Genomic DNA, 16,528 nt, shown 5'->3' with positions numbered 1-16,528 from the left:
AAAAAATAAAATAAAATCCAAGTGAATTGCCATTCAGAAAAGATTCAACTTGAAGATGCTGGAACAGATTAACAAGGTATCTTGGAGATCTGTCCCACGTTTCAAGGTCCAAATCTTGTTTAAAGCTAAGATTAGCAAAACCAATTTGCCTAAAAATTCCCTTCCACAAGGGCGTGCACAAGGAGAATCTCACTAGCGGGCACACTAAGCTTTGATCCTTCGCATTATAGAAAAGGGGTGTGATGTGATTTAGCTCGGTTACCGTTGCTGAGAAGTGAGATTATAGCAGAGTATTCACTCCATATTATAGCAGAGCATTCACCACAACCTGCCTCGCCATATTGTCTATATTCTTCAAGTACAATGCTTGCTTGCTATTCTTGTACTAAATAAATCATGTATTACGAATTAAATTGTTCACTTACATGCAATGTAATACACACTACTCGAGCCGATTATAAGTGGAACAGGAAAATGCATTACATGAAACGTGATCATCAACTTGCAGATTTCAACTTCATATAGCCTAAGCATTCACGATATTCCCCTTGGTACAACAAGTGGAATATATTGTCAAGTTTCAATGCTAAAACATTTCATTTTCAGCACTATTAAATAAAACATTCAAACAGCTCTTACATAGACGTACACTTACCACATACTCAATTACTCCTCTCTTAAGAGCCATTGTATAAAATGAGAAACATAATATCAAAATGCAGAAATTTTCAAGAAATGTAATGGTTGGAGGAGATTCATAATAAGGCACACATTTTTGTCCCAAATAGGATTAAGCAGGATTTGCTTCCACGACAGCCTCACTAGGTAAACCTTTTACTGCGATGGTTATATGACAAGAGCGCTTTAGAATTTGATGAGCCCGCCCTCGTGCACAAGGCCTCATCCTTTTCATAGTTCTCCCTTCATCAACCACAGCTTTACTAATAATTAAACTTGCTTTGCTTAAACCCAAGTTATTGCTAGCGTTTGCTCCTGCCGAAAACACTATTGGAAGAATGGCTTCACAGGCTCTGTAAGGCATGAGTTCTAATATCATCAGTGTTTCATCATATTTACGTCCCCGAATCTGTTCGACTACTCTTCGAGCTTTGCTAGCAGACATACGAATATGTCGCCCTATGGCATAGGCTTCTACATATGATTTGTTGCTCTCCTGTCCTGCAGCATTGAATTTCCATGTATGTTAATATATGCTTTCCCAATTCATTCTGAGCAGATTTACATCCAATCCATGATGGAATATTTAAATTACCACCTGGACCTGTGTATACTGAAAAGCTAAAAGTTGTGACTGCCTTAAATTTCTCATGCATGCCTTGTGTGTCGGAGAGTGAGATTCAGAGAAAGACCTCAAAGTCACATATACACTCCATTCACACACAATAAGGAACTCTCACCGTTTAAATGAAGGAAATGACCAAGTATTAATAGTGGTATGATATATGCCCCAACCAATTAATTGAATCTTAATTAAATTTCACAGTATTTTCCCTTGTCCTATACAAGGATTAAAGACATTGCCACCATGTTTCTATTCAGAGGAAAGCAGTTTCAGGAAGCAAGTGAATGAAAGGAAAGACATAGTGTCAGCTTTAACATGCCCCATGGATAACCAATGCTCATGTTAGATTCTAAAGCTCTTCAACTATCACTAACTCAAACTTTAGCTATTGAAATAAATTGGGTATTCACAGTATAATGCTGAATAAAACCACATTCACAGCTTTACCGATAATTATGTCAGCCTAAAATCTAAATATCCATAAGTAACAAACAAGGCTAACTAAATGTAAATATGTTAAGGTCACTGACTAACTTTATACTGTCAAATAAGTAAGCTTATCTTCATCTAATTGGGGTCAATTACTCTAGCAATACTAGGGTTCCCCACTATTGGAAAGCCGAGAAATTTACTCGTGGCTTAACAGGGACCATAGTTATCAAATGCGGATTGCAGCACGTTGCGGCCAACCCCGATAAACGCTATAACAAGGTGATATATGATAATATGTCACGTTGCGGTTGCGGAAATAGCGGAATAGATAAGTGATAGCAAAGTGATAGAGAAAGACGCGGATAAATTTAAAAACCCTTAAATTTTTTCCGTTACATTTAAATTTAGGACAAAATTAACATTTTGCCTTATGATAGCAATATGGCCACAAATGCTATCACAATGGCCGCTATTGTGTGCGGCATGATTTCTTGCGGCGAGGCACCACAACACTCATATGACCCTATTACGGGACAATACAATACAATACAATGGAGGTTTTAGAAATACTAGTACATTTTCATTTATTTTACGTAGAGGATGAGGGAACACCAAACACGGACAGCCATAACAGTTTAAATGATTAAACAACATATGAAGTTCTGAAAAAATTTTATAAAGGGATGAGAAAGGTGTTACGAAAAATGCATAATAAAGAGAGAGGATAAAAAAAAAAAAGGTACCTGGAAACTTGGAAGAGCGAGCGCGACAAAGGAGAGGGTGGTTATTGTGTGTGGAAGTTTGAGTGGTGAGGGAAATGAGGGTTTTGTCGTTGAAAGTTGAGGAGGAACATCGAATTCCAACGGATGGAAATTTCAGCTTGGGCTGGGTTTGGGATTGCGGAGCAAATGGTAAAGGTAGGTTTTCATGAAGACGAAGTAGGGGAGGGCGATTAACCACAAACGAAGAAAGAGCCATCCCAAATCCCAATCAGATGAGGATGAGATCAACAGCACACACACGCGCAGAGACTCAGGCTCAGGCTCAGGTAGCTAGCTCCTTGTTAGTTTAGTGTTATTCAGTCACTATACAATACAGATAAGATAACATTTACATAGGGTAAGCTTAGCGGCTCTCCTATTTTATTTATTTTTACCCACTCAAGGTAATAAAATCTACCCTATTATTTCTCTATATATTATTATTCACTTTTGTTAATTGGCATATATATATATATATATACAGGGATATATGATATTTCTCGAGATAAATTTATCTTTTATAAGTAATAATTTCTTTTTCTTTTGTTTCATATGGACTCACATTTTTATATGTGTCTAAGAGATAAAATTATCTCATATATAAAATGAGAAACTTTAATCTCCTTATTTATATTTTACAATTTTAATTTATTAGATATTTGAACCATTAGATACAAAAAAATTTCTTATTTTTACAATAAAATTGAAATGTATTTATTGTGGAAATAATATTTGTCAATGGAAATAAATTTATATTATTTTAAATAAAATTATTATGTTTCAATTCATATTTATTGATTTTTTTATATTTTTCTTTCCTCCGTAAAATTAAAAAAGAAATATTAGGAGGGAAAGAAAAAATAAAAAATCGACAAAGCACATCAGTTTCATTCAAAATAATATAAATTTATGTTATTCAAAGGGACTAATACTATTCTATTTACTATAAAATCAAGTAGATCTATTTTTATGGGTAAATGATTTCTTTAGTTAAAGGAGATAAGTTATTCTCAGTAAACACAAAATGACATCGTTTTGGAGCAGAAATCAAGATATTTTTATAATTATAATATATTACAGTGTTATATTAGTCTTTATCATTATAATTTTTTAATCTTATAACCTAAAATAATATCGTTTTGAACTCGCTAAATATAACTTTGTCTCCCTTTATCATTGAAATACTTTTCCCTCAATATAAATGTTTTTTTTGGCAGAAAGCATTTTAACTTTTATATTTTGAAAACAAAAACAGGCAGCGAGGGATTATTACCCTTGAGATAAATAAAAGGTGTTGTAGTTGAGTTGTTGTGTGTCGTTCGTTCTGCTTCAATTCATCAGAATGATTCGTCGGTTCTGCTGTTTACAGAGTGCGTCAACAACCTCTATCGCTTCTACCACCGCCAATAAGAAGCCCATTGTCCTCTTGGGCGCACCTCAGGTTCTCCAACAACTTACTTTTCTCTCCAACTAACTAACCAACTTTCTTTACTAACTTCATTCCTCTAATTTTTATTTTGCAGGTGTCGGCTATTGTCCTCGATGCGCTTCTCAATGCTTCTGCTTCTCCAGATTCTTTATTTGAGGTATTCATTCATTCATTCATTCTTGTATCCTCAATACCACTTTCTTCTATTTCCTCTCACAATCACAGTCATTAGCATTCATTTTCAAGTCTCAATCAATCACTGAATCACTGATATGGTATTATTTATTAATTAATATTTAGGTTGCGGCTATTGTTACACAGCCAGCTGCTAGAAGGGACAGGGGGAAAAAACTTACGCACTCTCCCTTGGCCAACTATGCCCTTGATAGGGGCTTCTCTCCTCATCTTATTTTCACTCCCGAACGACCTGGAGACGTAACTATTCTATTCTCCTCTTCTTTCTAATCTGAGTTAATTATGTAAAGTATCAATTCAACTCAAAAGCTTATGTTAGGGTAAGCTATATTAATGGTTTTATATATCTCTAACACGTCCCCTCGTACGAAAGTCCACTGGACTAGGGTGGACAATGCACAGGACCAGGACTAGGCTCTGATACTATATAAAGAACCAATTCAACCCAAAAGGTTAACTTTAATGATTTTATATATCTCTTGACAAATTACTCACTCCTCTTCTCTTCTCTTCTCTTCTCTTTGTGCAGGATACTTTCTTGTCAAATTTTAAAGCTTTGCAACCGCAGCTATGCATTACGGCAGCATATGGGAATATTTTACCTACCAAGTTTCTAGACATTCCACCATTGGGTTTGTCTATTCCTTAACTCACAATGGCCTGCCCTCGTTGGAATTTTACATTTTCTTATTTCTTCTCTCTCATTACTTAATCCGACTCCAGACAGACAGAGAGAGAGAGAGAGAGAGAGAGAGAGAGAGAGAGAGAGAGTTGCTTCACATTTAAAATTCTTAAGTCTCATATAATTAATAGTTAAACATATTGCTCTAACACCAAATTCTAAATTCCACATGCAAATCTCTCAGGGACAGTCAATATTCACCCTAGCTTGTTGCCAATGTATCGTGGGGCTGCTCCTGTTCAAAGAGCATTGCAGGTTTTTTCCTGCTTCTTGGTGTCAATTGTTTTCAATCTCTAAATTCTGTATGCTTTTACAGCTTTTATTTCATAAAGTTATTTTTGGTTGTATGTATTGATTTGTATACTAGGATGGTGTTAAAGAAACTGGAGTATCGTTAGCATTCACTGTTCGTGCGCTGGATGCTGGACCTGTCATTGCTAGTGAAACAGTTGAAGTTGATCATCAAATGAAGGTATGATTTTCTGTTGTCTCTGTTTGCTGCAAAAGGTGCTAATGTGAGTCCATCATGAGCTTTTTGCTTTATCTATAAAAAGATTAATGCTCATCTCATATATTTGTCTTTAGCCCTTGTTGGAAACCTAATTTGGAATCTTTCAACAGTTGGTTTGAATGAGTAATACTGGTGCATCTTATATCAAGGGTTATACGCTCCTTTGATTGTACTAATATCTTAGGTTTGTAATCAGAACATATATTTGATTTTATGTACCATCTTTATATCTTCCATCAGTGACTTTATTTATTTCCGCCAAGAGGGACGTCTCATGTCTATTTTATTGCTATTTTTACCTTTTGAAACCAAACACGCATTTTTTTCCAATTTGTACCTGGCATGTCTTGCTCAGTCATTGTGGGACTTGCAATCCATAACTCTTTGAACTTGTTTGGTTAAACTTACAAGACAGTTTTCTCCCTGCTTCTGACAAATCTTTAGATATCTATATAGGCACCTGATTTGCTTGAGCTCCTGTTTCATAAAGGTATGATTCTTCTCTTCATAAATGTCACTTATATTTTGTATTCCTATGTTACTTTTCTTCTGGTGTTGTACTGAGCTATTCTTATCCAGACATTCTAATAGAATATTTTGGTTACTGAGTGGGTTCCTATCTTTATTTGAATATGCAGGATCCGAACTCCTGATTGCAGAACTTCCTTCTATATTTGATGGATCAGCGAGAGTGAAAGCACAACCTCAAGATGACTCTAAGGTTACATTGGCTCCTAAGGTAGTTTTAGTTTTGATTATATTACTTGGGAGCTGGAATAGAAACGAGTTTTCCTATTGATATTAGTAATTAGTTCAATATATATCAGATGCTCCATTTTTTTTCCCAATGTTACTTTTTAGACTGGTTAAAGTTGACCTTGCAGATATACTTTTACGAATCTTTTGTATTTCTGGCAACAAATTGAGGGCTAAAAAATGAAACAAGGCTGTTCAATCTCTTTGCATCTCAGTAATATAAATTCCCTTGAAACAATTATCAAAATTCAAAAGAGAGACTCCATTAACACAACTTTTTCCTATATCAAATGTAACGGCAAAGAATTGCATAAATCACACATTGCCTTAATTTTAGCCTCCATATTCCTGACAAAACTTATAAATTGGGATTCTCCAAGGTGAGGGGCACATGTAGTGTTCACCAAGAGCCCCGAACAAATTATATGCTGCCGGGCTGTGGGGACACATTGTGGTCTCATTTAAAAAAGAAAACTCACAATGCAAAAAAATAAGTGGGCTACTGTTTCTGATCAACCTGCTCATAACACACATATTAGGTGAAAGAACAGTATGAGGTCTACAACTATGCAAAATGTTCAATGTCATTTCTATTGATCTTATTGTGCTCCACTGTCCGAATTAAAGACTTGACTGTACAGGTTGTTTTGAATTTCTGTGATGATTAATTGGAGGAGTTAAAGATTGAACGCTGGACACAAGAAAACAAACCAAAAGGATCCAAACTCCAAATTTCCCTCTCTAGTTTGGAGGACAGATGAGCTGATCTGAGTCACTCACTAGCTTCTCTATCACTTTGTTTGTGTGAATTTATAAATTCAAGATATTGTGACCTTGAATAGGTGAAGAGAGTAAAAGCTTCTGGATGTGTGAATTATGCTTAAAAAGTAGAGTAATGGACACAGAGGCTAGCATCAACCTCTAAAATGAATATTCCCCACTTAAATTTCCTTCCAAAACGTGATATGTGAACTTTCACCTAACCCAAGAAGCCAGTTGTCTATAAGAAGCATGTAACTAAGAAATAAACTTACAGGGTCTTGCATCAATTGCAGAGAATTTTCTGTTTCTCTTTTGGTTCTGATAGCTTTCTACATCTGAAGCTCCTATTGAAAAGAAATGGGGTTTCATACTATTTTTTTTTACATAATTTCAGTCAGCAGTTTGCTTCAATTTTATAAAAAAACTTGAAAGTGTCAAATATTACATTGGGGAGAAATTGTGTTATATGCCTTTCTGTTCATTCCAGTGTATATCCAGTTATCCACAAAAGAAAAAGGAAAGAAACTCCAGCACATACAGTTGGTAAAATATCTTCCTTACAAGGAGTTGCTCATATTTTTGTTTTGCTATTTTATGCAGATAAGTCCAGACGAATCATGGCTATTCTTTGATCAAGAAGCATATGTTCTACATAATAAGGTAAAATTCATGATCTTATCTAAACTGTGTAGTTGTGACATAAAACAATTTTAGGTTCGTGCTTTTTCAGGATGGCCAGGAACTAGAGCAAAAGTTTTGGTAGTTGAGAACAACGGTCAGCAGAAAACTTTGGAGATTAAAATTATAACCACACGAGTTCGCAGTCATGAAAGTGTGCAGTCCAATGAAGGCGATGATATTACATTTGTTGAGGGAGCATTGGCCTTTCCATGTGGAAGGGGCACCACACTTGAGGTATATTTAGTTTTCAAATCAATGTTGAAGTTTCTATTGTCGTTGCTGAGCTAAATCATGTTTGCACTACGTAGGCAGGTGGTTTTGGGTAGAGGTCACAGGTTTAAGTTGTAATATGAATAACAAGCCAAATCCTATAACCCCCCTCCCAAAAAAAAAAAAAAAAAACCCGAAGAAACCAGAAGCAAATTTGGATATATTCAAATCAATGTATATTAAGAAGCACAACAGAGAATTGCTCCCACAATTGATATTCTAAACTGTCAAATTTGTTTTTATTTTTCATTGTCTCTGGGCAGCTCATGCTTAATCTTATATAGCTTTGATTCTCCAGTTTCAGTTAATCTTAACAATTTGGGTAGTGACTCTTCCAGTGCAGAGATCTTGTTAAGCTGCAATTTTCTCGTTTTTCCCCTAAACAAAGATTGTTTTGAGAATAAATTTATCAATCACATTATTAGTTGTTTTTTTTTTTTGGAGATACATTAGTTGCTTTTTTGTTTCAAAACTATTTAGACAACAAGGAGAATTTAAAAAAAGAAAAGAAAAAGGTTTCACCCCAAGTTAGAAATGGGAATTGGAGACAATTGGATTTTTTCATGTTAATTCCAAAAATAATTGTTTCCAAGGAACTGCTTCAGATTCAGACTATATATAAGAAGTTGTTCATTTTCTTTTAAAAAATCACTGGTAAACAATTATTTAAAGCCAAAACATGACACTTGTTTGAAAAGTTGCATTTGAAATTCATTACTGTCATTTGTTCCCTTAAGCTTAAGTTGCCACTGACTTAACTAACGTCTTTCTTTTATTGAAAATCACTATTTAATGTAATTCATGCATTAGCTTCCATTAAAAAATGGCCATGCCTCTTGTTTTCTCCTTTTGTCGAGGTGCTTTTCGAAACTCTCTAAATGTGTTCCATCTTGAAACTAATAAAAAATGTTATTTTTTTGAAAACAAATGGTGTTGGATGAAGAGGCAGTGTCTTTGGGGATCCAAATTGTGTGCGTTCATTTTATTCAAAATGCATTTTGGACTTCGAAAATGCTGAATCTCTCCTAAATTTGTAATTATATGAAAATTTTATGAGATATAGTCTAGCAGGTTAATGAAAATGACTTGCTTTCAAAGATACTGTTAATGTGCTTCTTAAACTGAAAAAGAACATGTTTTACACAAATTAGTGAGACCAGTATTCATGCAAATCAGTATGCCTTTCTAAATTCATTGATGATGTAAAACTGTCAGGTATTGGAAGTTCAGCTTCCAGGCAAAAAGGTTGTAAATGCGGCTGCTTTCTGGAATGGGTTGCGGGGGCAGAAGCTGAAGAAATTATGAGAGGTTGTTTATCAAATAGAAAGGCATATTTTAATTTATGTTTCGGCTGTTTAGGCAACCGATTCTTTTTATTTTGATTTGATTCAAATTTTTATTTTCTTCGTTTATTTTGTACGATTCATGTTCAACTATCAACTTTTGCAATTATCTTTAGGAAAACAGCTTCTCAAACAAGCATATCTTTATACTTCGTATCATCTACACCATTTACGTGATTCCCATGTGTGTGTGTGAATTTGTTACTCTATCATTCTTATTTCTTCTGTTCCTCCCACTTTAACACCTACTAAATGCCCACTGCAAACAAGTATCGTTGTAACTTGTAATATGTTTTCCTAGGATATATGAATATCTACCCCGAAATGCCAAAGAAGAAAAATCAATGACCAAAAAAGTCAACAATGAGTTCTGATTGTGGAGTGGATCAGTTGATTAGTTCTCTTATATATATATATATATATAATGGCACTAAAGAGAGAAGGACTTTACACATCAGGTAGGCAAGAGAGCATTACAAATTGGGTCAATTATTGTGCCTTTGGATTGAGATTGGTATTGGATCAGTGTTCATTTATCAACTATAATGCTTACCGAAAGTATTCAATCATATTGATAATTATTTCAACTTGTTCTGCCCCGCCGGGGCGCCGCTCTTGTTTTTCTTTCTATTTATTTGATATACTTTAAAAACCAATTTTTATCTCTTTCGGAATTGAATAATGCCCGCACTTGGCTATGTAGAATACTTACACATTTATGTTTTTCTTTAATAATTTTTTTCAAACCTAATAAACCGGGAAGGAAAAAGAAACAGACTTTTAATCAAACCCACCACATCAAGTAGACAATCATGAAAAATCATAGTCAACGTTATGTGAATTAATAGTTCATTAGCACTTCCACTCAGATCTACTTATATCCGCAAATGACCCCCTGCAGTTTAGTTGGAAAGTTCAAGTAGGGTTAATTGAATTTAAATGGAGTTACAAGTTGTTTTATGAGTTCATGTGACTTCCCCTTTCCTTTTGAACTCATTTAATTAGTTATGCACATGATGTTATATAACTCTTGAAAGTAGAATGCTAACACCATGGTGGAACAAGAGGTTGTCTAGGTATTTGAGACATTAATTTGTGTACATCTTACGTTTAACAAAAATTTTAAATTTTTACGTAGGTTTTTCATGTACTATCAATGTTAAGGTAAATAATCTGAAACTGTCTTAATTGGAATTTTTCGTATAAATTCTTTAATCACGAATGATATAATTTTAATCAGAACAGAAAGGCATATTATTAGCTGCATACACAGTAAACTAGCTCACGTGAACTAGCCAGCTGCAAAACTAAAATATCTTAGCACTTTATGTTTCTTTTCTTTTTTCTTTTTTAGTTTCAAGAGGGATATTTGAACAGTTCAATCTAATGTATCAAACAGTGCATATAATAATATAATGAAAGCCATTATTGGAGTATTTTATTAGTGAATTGTGGAAAAGTAAGCCATACTCATGGAACAAAAACTAAAGACAGCAAAAAAATTATTATTATTTTTTCAAAATTTTATATATATTTGAAAAACAATTGTCTATAAAATATGGCACAGATAGAGAGGTCTATCATTATCTGGATCACTTACTGAGCTTTAATTAGGAGGATATGACCCCATCAATAATTGTGGTTTCAAAATATAATTTTCTAGGAACTGCTTTTGCACCTTAGTCCTCCTCATCAATCTTTTTGAGCCTTCTATAAAAACACCATTCATCTATCTCATTCTCTCACTCTCTCCCTACCTTAGCTTTCTGAAAAAGAGAAGCAAAATGGGTGCACTTGATTACCTCTCCAACTTTTGCACTGTAACCAGCATTAGGACCAAGCACAAACCAATGCAGGTAAGAAATTATTAGCACAGCTATCAAAGCCTTCCTTTGTACTTCCTTCTTGCCATCACTTTTTTCTTTCTTTCTTTCTTTTTTGTACAGTGCTACCTTCCTGCTCTAATTTTATTGTAGTTTCATTCCTCTACTATATTATATCATTCATTCCTCACATGCTTTGCCCTTCAATATTTCAGACAGTTGAGATCAAAGTCAGAATGGATTGTGATGGTTGTGAAAGAAGAGTAAAAAATGCAGTGACTTCATTAAAAGGTTCCCTTCCTGCTGTGTAGCTTAACTTTCTCTTGTAACTTGTTCTATGAAAGAACCATAGAGCATTTTATTTTTGTTCTTTGATGAGTTATTTTCGACCTATAGAGGGTGAAGAGGAATACAGATCTCTATATGAGAGAAAATATAAAGTAACATGACACTTTCTTTAGGGGGCCAAAGTCATTATAGTCTCAAACTATATATATTTCAATACCAAAGGGAAAAGCAAATTATTCAATTATAAAATAAGGAAAAATGAAAAGACAAAGGAAGAAAAAAAATGATAGATTTTCATTTTTTTTCTCATTTATAGCAAATTAATTGCTACGGTTATTGAAATCTGATCATTAAAGATGAAGTAAACTTCAAGACTCACAACATTATTTATTGAAGTGTTTCATTTTCTCGGATGCTGATTAGTTAACATTCCTATATTCTTGTTTTTAATTTAATTCTACTTTGTTTGGAAGCTACAAGCTAGACTTCTATATATATATATATATATATATATATATATATATATATATATTCGTATGTTGTATTTGATCAAAGGTAAATTATATGGATCCACTTAATATGTCAGCTTCTGATATAGCATTAGTTTATAAGAAATCTAAAAAAAGGAAAGCAAACAACTAAGGACATACGAAATAACCTACAAAACCACCTTAATTTTGATCCATAGTTTGCCTATTGTGTAGGAGTGAAATCTGTGGAGGTAAACAGAAAGCAAAGCAGGGTGATAGTAAGCGGTTATGTTGATGCAAACAAGGTGTTAAAGAGGGTAAGGAGCACTGGGAAAGTAAGAGCTAAATTTTGGCCTTATGTTGAACAGCATCTGGTGTACTATCCTTATGCCTCCGGAGCCTATGACATAAGAGCACCCACTGGATTTGTTAGAAATGTTGTGCAGGCATTTCCTGTCTCATCCAATGCCCCTGAAGAGAATTTTGTCTCACTTTTTAGTGACGACAATGTAAATGCATGTTCCATCATGTAATAAAGTAATCAAAGTTTATTTTTATTTACACTTTGTTGTGTCAAAGTCGATTATGATGGAGAAGAATACATGAATGTATTCTTGTCATAGATTCTTACTAGTTTCAACCATGCCATATATATATTGTCAACTATTGTACCTTATGTCAAAAGTGAAAAATGCTGTTTAGAAAGTTATTAAAATAGCAGACGTACATTCTGTTTTAAAACTACAGAAAGAATTCAATTTTTTTTTTTCTTTAAGATATTTCAATCTAGTTTCATCGCTGTCCTGAGATTAAGACTTTAAACTCTTATCAAAGACAATACTAAGGAAGATTAAACGCATGCTCTCATCCCTACCTGCACTCAATTTTCTGGTGCTAATTGAACTATCATCATTTGTTAAATAAAATTCGATTCTTGCTTAACAGTTTTTTATTTAATTTTGTTGGGAATTTCATACCACATTAACCTCGTGGTTGCCTAATTTGAGAGATGTAGAGGACAATTAACGTGCTAAGATGTTCTATTTCCATTAAGCATCCAAGGCTAAGGAAAATCTAAATTGAAATATAATTGGAAAACATAATGATTGAGTTGAAACTTATAAAATTGTTACCAAGAAATTGATTGCGACGAGTTGTTAATTTATTATTCATTCAAAAGATGCATTATTTTTTATATTACAAAGTAATTGATCTAAGAACCATAACCAATTAAGTTCCCGTGAACAACATAGCTAATTGTTATTCACAGGCCCCGCTTGCACCTAAACAAACTTCCACACAATTTAAGTTGAAATTTTTTAACACACATCCCTAAATTATGGCTTTATTGCTATTGGAATGACGCAGCCAACAACACACTTCCCCAAAATTTAGCTTTTACTGTTATATTATAAACAAAAAGGATATGATAGTTGTAAATTTGTAATCTTATATAATCCCCACCATTTATAAATAAATAAATGAATGGCAAATCAAACCGTTATTTATTGATTTGTTTTGACAGTACGAATATATATTCAACCTTTTTATATAGCCTTTACACAATCAACAATCAACAATCAACTCACGCCGCGGGACATGACCATAAATTATGAATGATGATAAGATAAGGGGTAGCGCACTTTAACTTTAAAACGACCAATGACGTTTTTGTGAAAGAAGCTTCTGCTAAAGGAGCTCGCTAGTGAACTTTTAAGATATTTTCATAACATTGTGTTTTAATTGATACGGAGGTGACTTTCCAACTATATTTTTATACCAAATTCAGGGATTTACAAGATACGTTTTTATGGGAGCTGCGGATGTCCTGTGTGGCTGTGTCACAGGATGATGAGAGATTTGTATTGCAAATGTATTATAATTATGTATTTCGACTAGTATATAGTTATTATAGTTATAAGAGGAGAGTTATATTTATAAATTTTTTGTTTACAAACTTTTATAAATTATATTATCTATTCTCGAAAGCACACTAAGTTACACTATGTACTTCCGGGAGTACATAGTGTAATTTGCAGTATTATTAAAATCGGACCGACCCGGCCGGGTCGACCCGGGAACCGGTCATATAACCGGTCCAGTTGAAGCAACGGACCGGCCATGCATCAGAACCGGTGTGACCCTATCTGACCTGACCGGTTTTCATGAAAATCGGTGACCCGGCTCGGTCCCAAAAAATAAAAAAAAATTCAAATTATTTATTTTTTCAAAAATAAAAATCATAATGGATATATTTGAATATTTTTTTACTTATTGACTTACATAAGTTATGTACCTACAACATTAATATTATCTCAATTATGCACTATCCAAAAAAATTTGATTTATAGTTAGAGATGTCGATTTTAAACCTAAAGCCCCGTATCATGATCATTATATTTTTTTTTGATCCTTTATTGGATAATAATATGTGATTTATTATTTTTTATATTAAAATATTTGAAATTTTTATCATTTTTTTAGATATTTGAGTATGTTTATAATTTTTTAATATAAATTATAAAATTACATATAATTATCGGGTCATGCGATTGAACCAGTGACCTACTGGTAGAACCAGTGACCCAGTACCTCGACCTGGTCAATGACCGGGTTGGTTTTAATAACATTGGTAATTTGCAAAAATTTATAAATGAATTCTTTCCTTATTTATAATATTAAAAATTAATCTTTTTTTTCTTTCCACGAACGTTATTATAACTATGAATACATAGTTATAAGGGGAAGGATATTGTGACAACTAAGTTGTGTTACTACCAAGTGACTACCAATCAATCTTACCGTTAGATCGATTATATTGATCCAACGGTTATATTTATTTCCATCTTTGTATGGTCATGATTTCCCAAATTTGATACTTTATATTTATTTTCACCTTTGTATGGTTATGATTTCCCATATTTAATGCTTTCACTTTAAATATGGGGAATCATGACGATACAAAGATGGAAATAAATATAACCGTTGGATCAATATAATCGATCTAACGGTGAGATTGATTGGTAGTCACTTGGTAGTAACACAACTTGGTTATCACAATATTCTTCTCCTAGTTATAATATTAAATTTATTTTTTTTCCTCTTTACGTCAGCCACCAGAATCTGAAAGTGACTTAAAAAAGAGAAAAATAATAATTTAATATTATAACTATGTACTCTACAACAGAGTACATAGTAATAACACATTAGCGAGACAAATCTCTCATCCTACATTATGATTTTTATATTTCTCTATATTTATATATTCCACTGTATTGAAAACATTTTTGACTAAACGTACTATCGAAAATGCTAAATCTCCATACACATTACGAAATAACATATGATTAATGATTCAAATGTGGGACGATTTGTATTTGCAGCCGTCTTTGATATTCCGGGAGTAGATAAAGGTGGTCCTGAATGTTCCACTGTTTCATCAGGTCTGAATTGTTCCTGATGTTTACTCTTTTGAATTTGTGGAACAGGTTATATTGAGTGGTCAATTACATTTCTGGAAGCGTTAGGGTTTATAATGCGAAAGATTTAGTGGGAAGGATTTGGAATGTGAAAGTGAGCTTAGGGTTTGCAAGGTTAAAATATCCATATATTTATTTATACAAATGAAATTTAATATTATTCAACGTACAAAATAATAATTTAAAGACATTTAATTAAGCATTTTTAACTATCATTTGGCAACAAATAATAGTTAAAAATGCCGGTTTTTTTTCATCAACGACAAAAAAATTTCCCATTGATAGATTTATTTAAAATTTTAATATAAAATTTATTAAATTTAATAATATTAGTTAAAAGCTACATTTTTTTAGCCTATTAGCATTTATACGCGACATGCAGCGCGAGCCATTGGAGGCCTATTATCCATAAGTCCCATTCGGTGGGTGTGCATATTCAAGTCACGTGGTGAGCATGTTTAAGTAGTGCATGGGGTTTATATGCAACTTGCAACGCACGATCACTAGGCAAACACGCACACGATCGGAAAAGTATTCAAGAGAAAAAGCGCATTGAGCATATTATGTGTTCTTAAGGCGCATTCAAAATAATTTGGGAACCAAAGGCATGAGCAGATTCATTGAGTCACCACTTAGGTTTTATTTGTACCAATTTGCTTATTATTTAGAAGCAATAAAGTAACCAATTTGAATTGGATTTTCTTCTTGATCTTAGAAAAGGTCGTGGCTTAGAAATAAGTCAGGCTTTGTTACTTACGAATAAAGGCGAGAGCCGTTTGGCTTCAAAGAGTCTTTGATTAGATTTCGTGAGAATCCTAAGGGTAGGGTTCCAGAAACCTTGGGTAAGGTTTCAGGTTAATTCAGTATAAGGGTAGAATATGGTCTATTCTTGTACTTTGAATTGATCGATAGTGGATTTATCTCCTAATTGGATAGAGGTATCCAAGTTGGGGTTGTGGTTTTTTTTTCTCCAGTTGAAGTTTTTCGTTTTTTCCACGTTAAAATAATTGTGTTGCTTGTTCCCTTTACTCTTTATTTTATCGAAGTTGTGTGTTTTTAAATTGATAAATTTTCTATAAACTCAATTCACCCCTCTCCCGAGTTCATTCGGGACCAACAATTATCGTATCTTACATGCCTCTGTAGTATATTGCATCCATAAATAATAATAAAGCCCAATTAATTTTAGTGAGGTTAAAGTGAAAGCAAGGAGATGAAGAAGTAAGATCCACATATCTACTCAATTCAAGTACTGAAAATGAAATACATATATGGGGAAAAGAAGAATAATGTTAAAGGAATAAAAAAATGGTCCTGTAGATACATTCAAAGGATGGGCCCGC

General features: G+C 33.4%; 3 protein-coding genes across 5 annotated transcripts; 2 read left to right on the top strand and 1 right to left on the bottom strand.

Moving 5' to 3' along the window:
* Positions 1-449: 449 nt before the first annotated feature.
* Positions 450-2,821, bottom strand: LOC133284408 (large ribosomal subunit protein uL22c-like). The gene is made up of 2 exons (XM_061481412.1): positions 2,479-2,821; positions 450-1,179 (listed from the first exon to the last, which is right to left on the bottom strand). The coding sequence occupies exons 1-2, from the start codon at positions 2,711-2,713 to the stop codon at positions 791-793; spliced, it is 624 nt and encodes a 207-aa protein (XP_061337396.1). The 5' UTR covers positions 2,714-2,821; the 3' UTR covers positions 450-790.
* A 1,008-nt stretch (positions 2,822-3,829) lies between these two features.
* On the top strand, positions 3,830-9,477 carry LOC133284412 (uncharacterized). Of its 3 annotated transcripts, XM_061481419.1 has the most exons (12): positions 3,830-3,937; positions 4,020-4,082; positions 4,226-4,360; positions 4,650-4,752; positions 4,987-5,057; positions 5,170-5,274; positions 5,770-5,803; positions 5,952-6,052; positions 7,432-7,491; positions 7,546-7,746; positions 8,998-9,090; positions 9,427-9,477. In XM_061481419.1, exons 1-11 carry the CDS (start codon positions 3,839-3,841, stop codon positions 9,085-9,087), a joined length of 1,062 nt encoding a protein of 353 aa, XP_061337403.1. In that variant the 5' UTR covers positions 3,830-3,838; the 3' UTR covers positions 9,088-9,090; positions 9,427-9,477. The 3 variants fall into 3 exon arrangements, with proteins under 3 accessions (XP_061337403.1, XP_061337404.1, XP_061337402.1); XM_061481420.1 differs by lacking the exon at positions 9,427-9,477 and having other exon boundaries at positions 5,952-6,034; positions 8,998-9,207; XM_061481418.1 differs by lacking the exon at positions 9,427-9,477 and having other exon boundaries at positions 8,998-9,207.
* Positions 9,478-10,819: 1,342 nt separating this feature from the next.
* On the top strand, positions 10,820-12,239 carry LOC133284413 (heavy metal-associated isoprenylated plant protein 21). Its single transcript, XM_061481422.1, has 3 exons — positions 10,820-10,981; positions 11,164-11,239; positions 11,941-12,239. Exons 1-3 carry the CDS (start codon positions 10,910-10,912, stop codon positions 12,237-12,239), a joined length of 447 nt encoding a protein of 148 aa, XP_061337406.1. The 5' UTR covers positions 10,820-10,909.
* Positions 12,240-16,528: the final 4,289 nt, after the last annotated feature.

Source organism: Gastrolobium bilobum, unplaced genomic scaffold, assembly GCF_033153095.1.
Source record: "Gastrolobium bilobum isolate Gb01-03AN ecotype WA unplaced genomic scaffold, APGP_CSIRO_Gbil_v1 utg19213, whole genome shotgun sequence".
NCBI lineage: Eukaryota > Viridiplantae > Streptophyta > Magnoliopsida > Fabales > Fabaceae > Gastrolobium > Gastrolobium bilobum.
The sequence above is the reverse complement of the archived record's forward strand: the minus strand, read 5'-3'. Positions and strand labels throughout refer to the sequence as shown.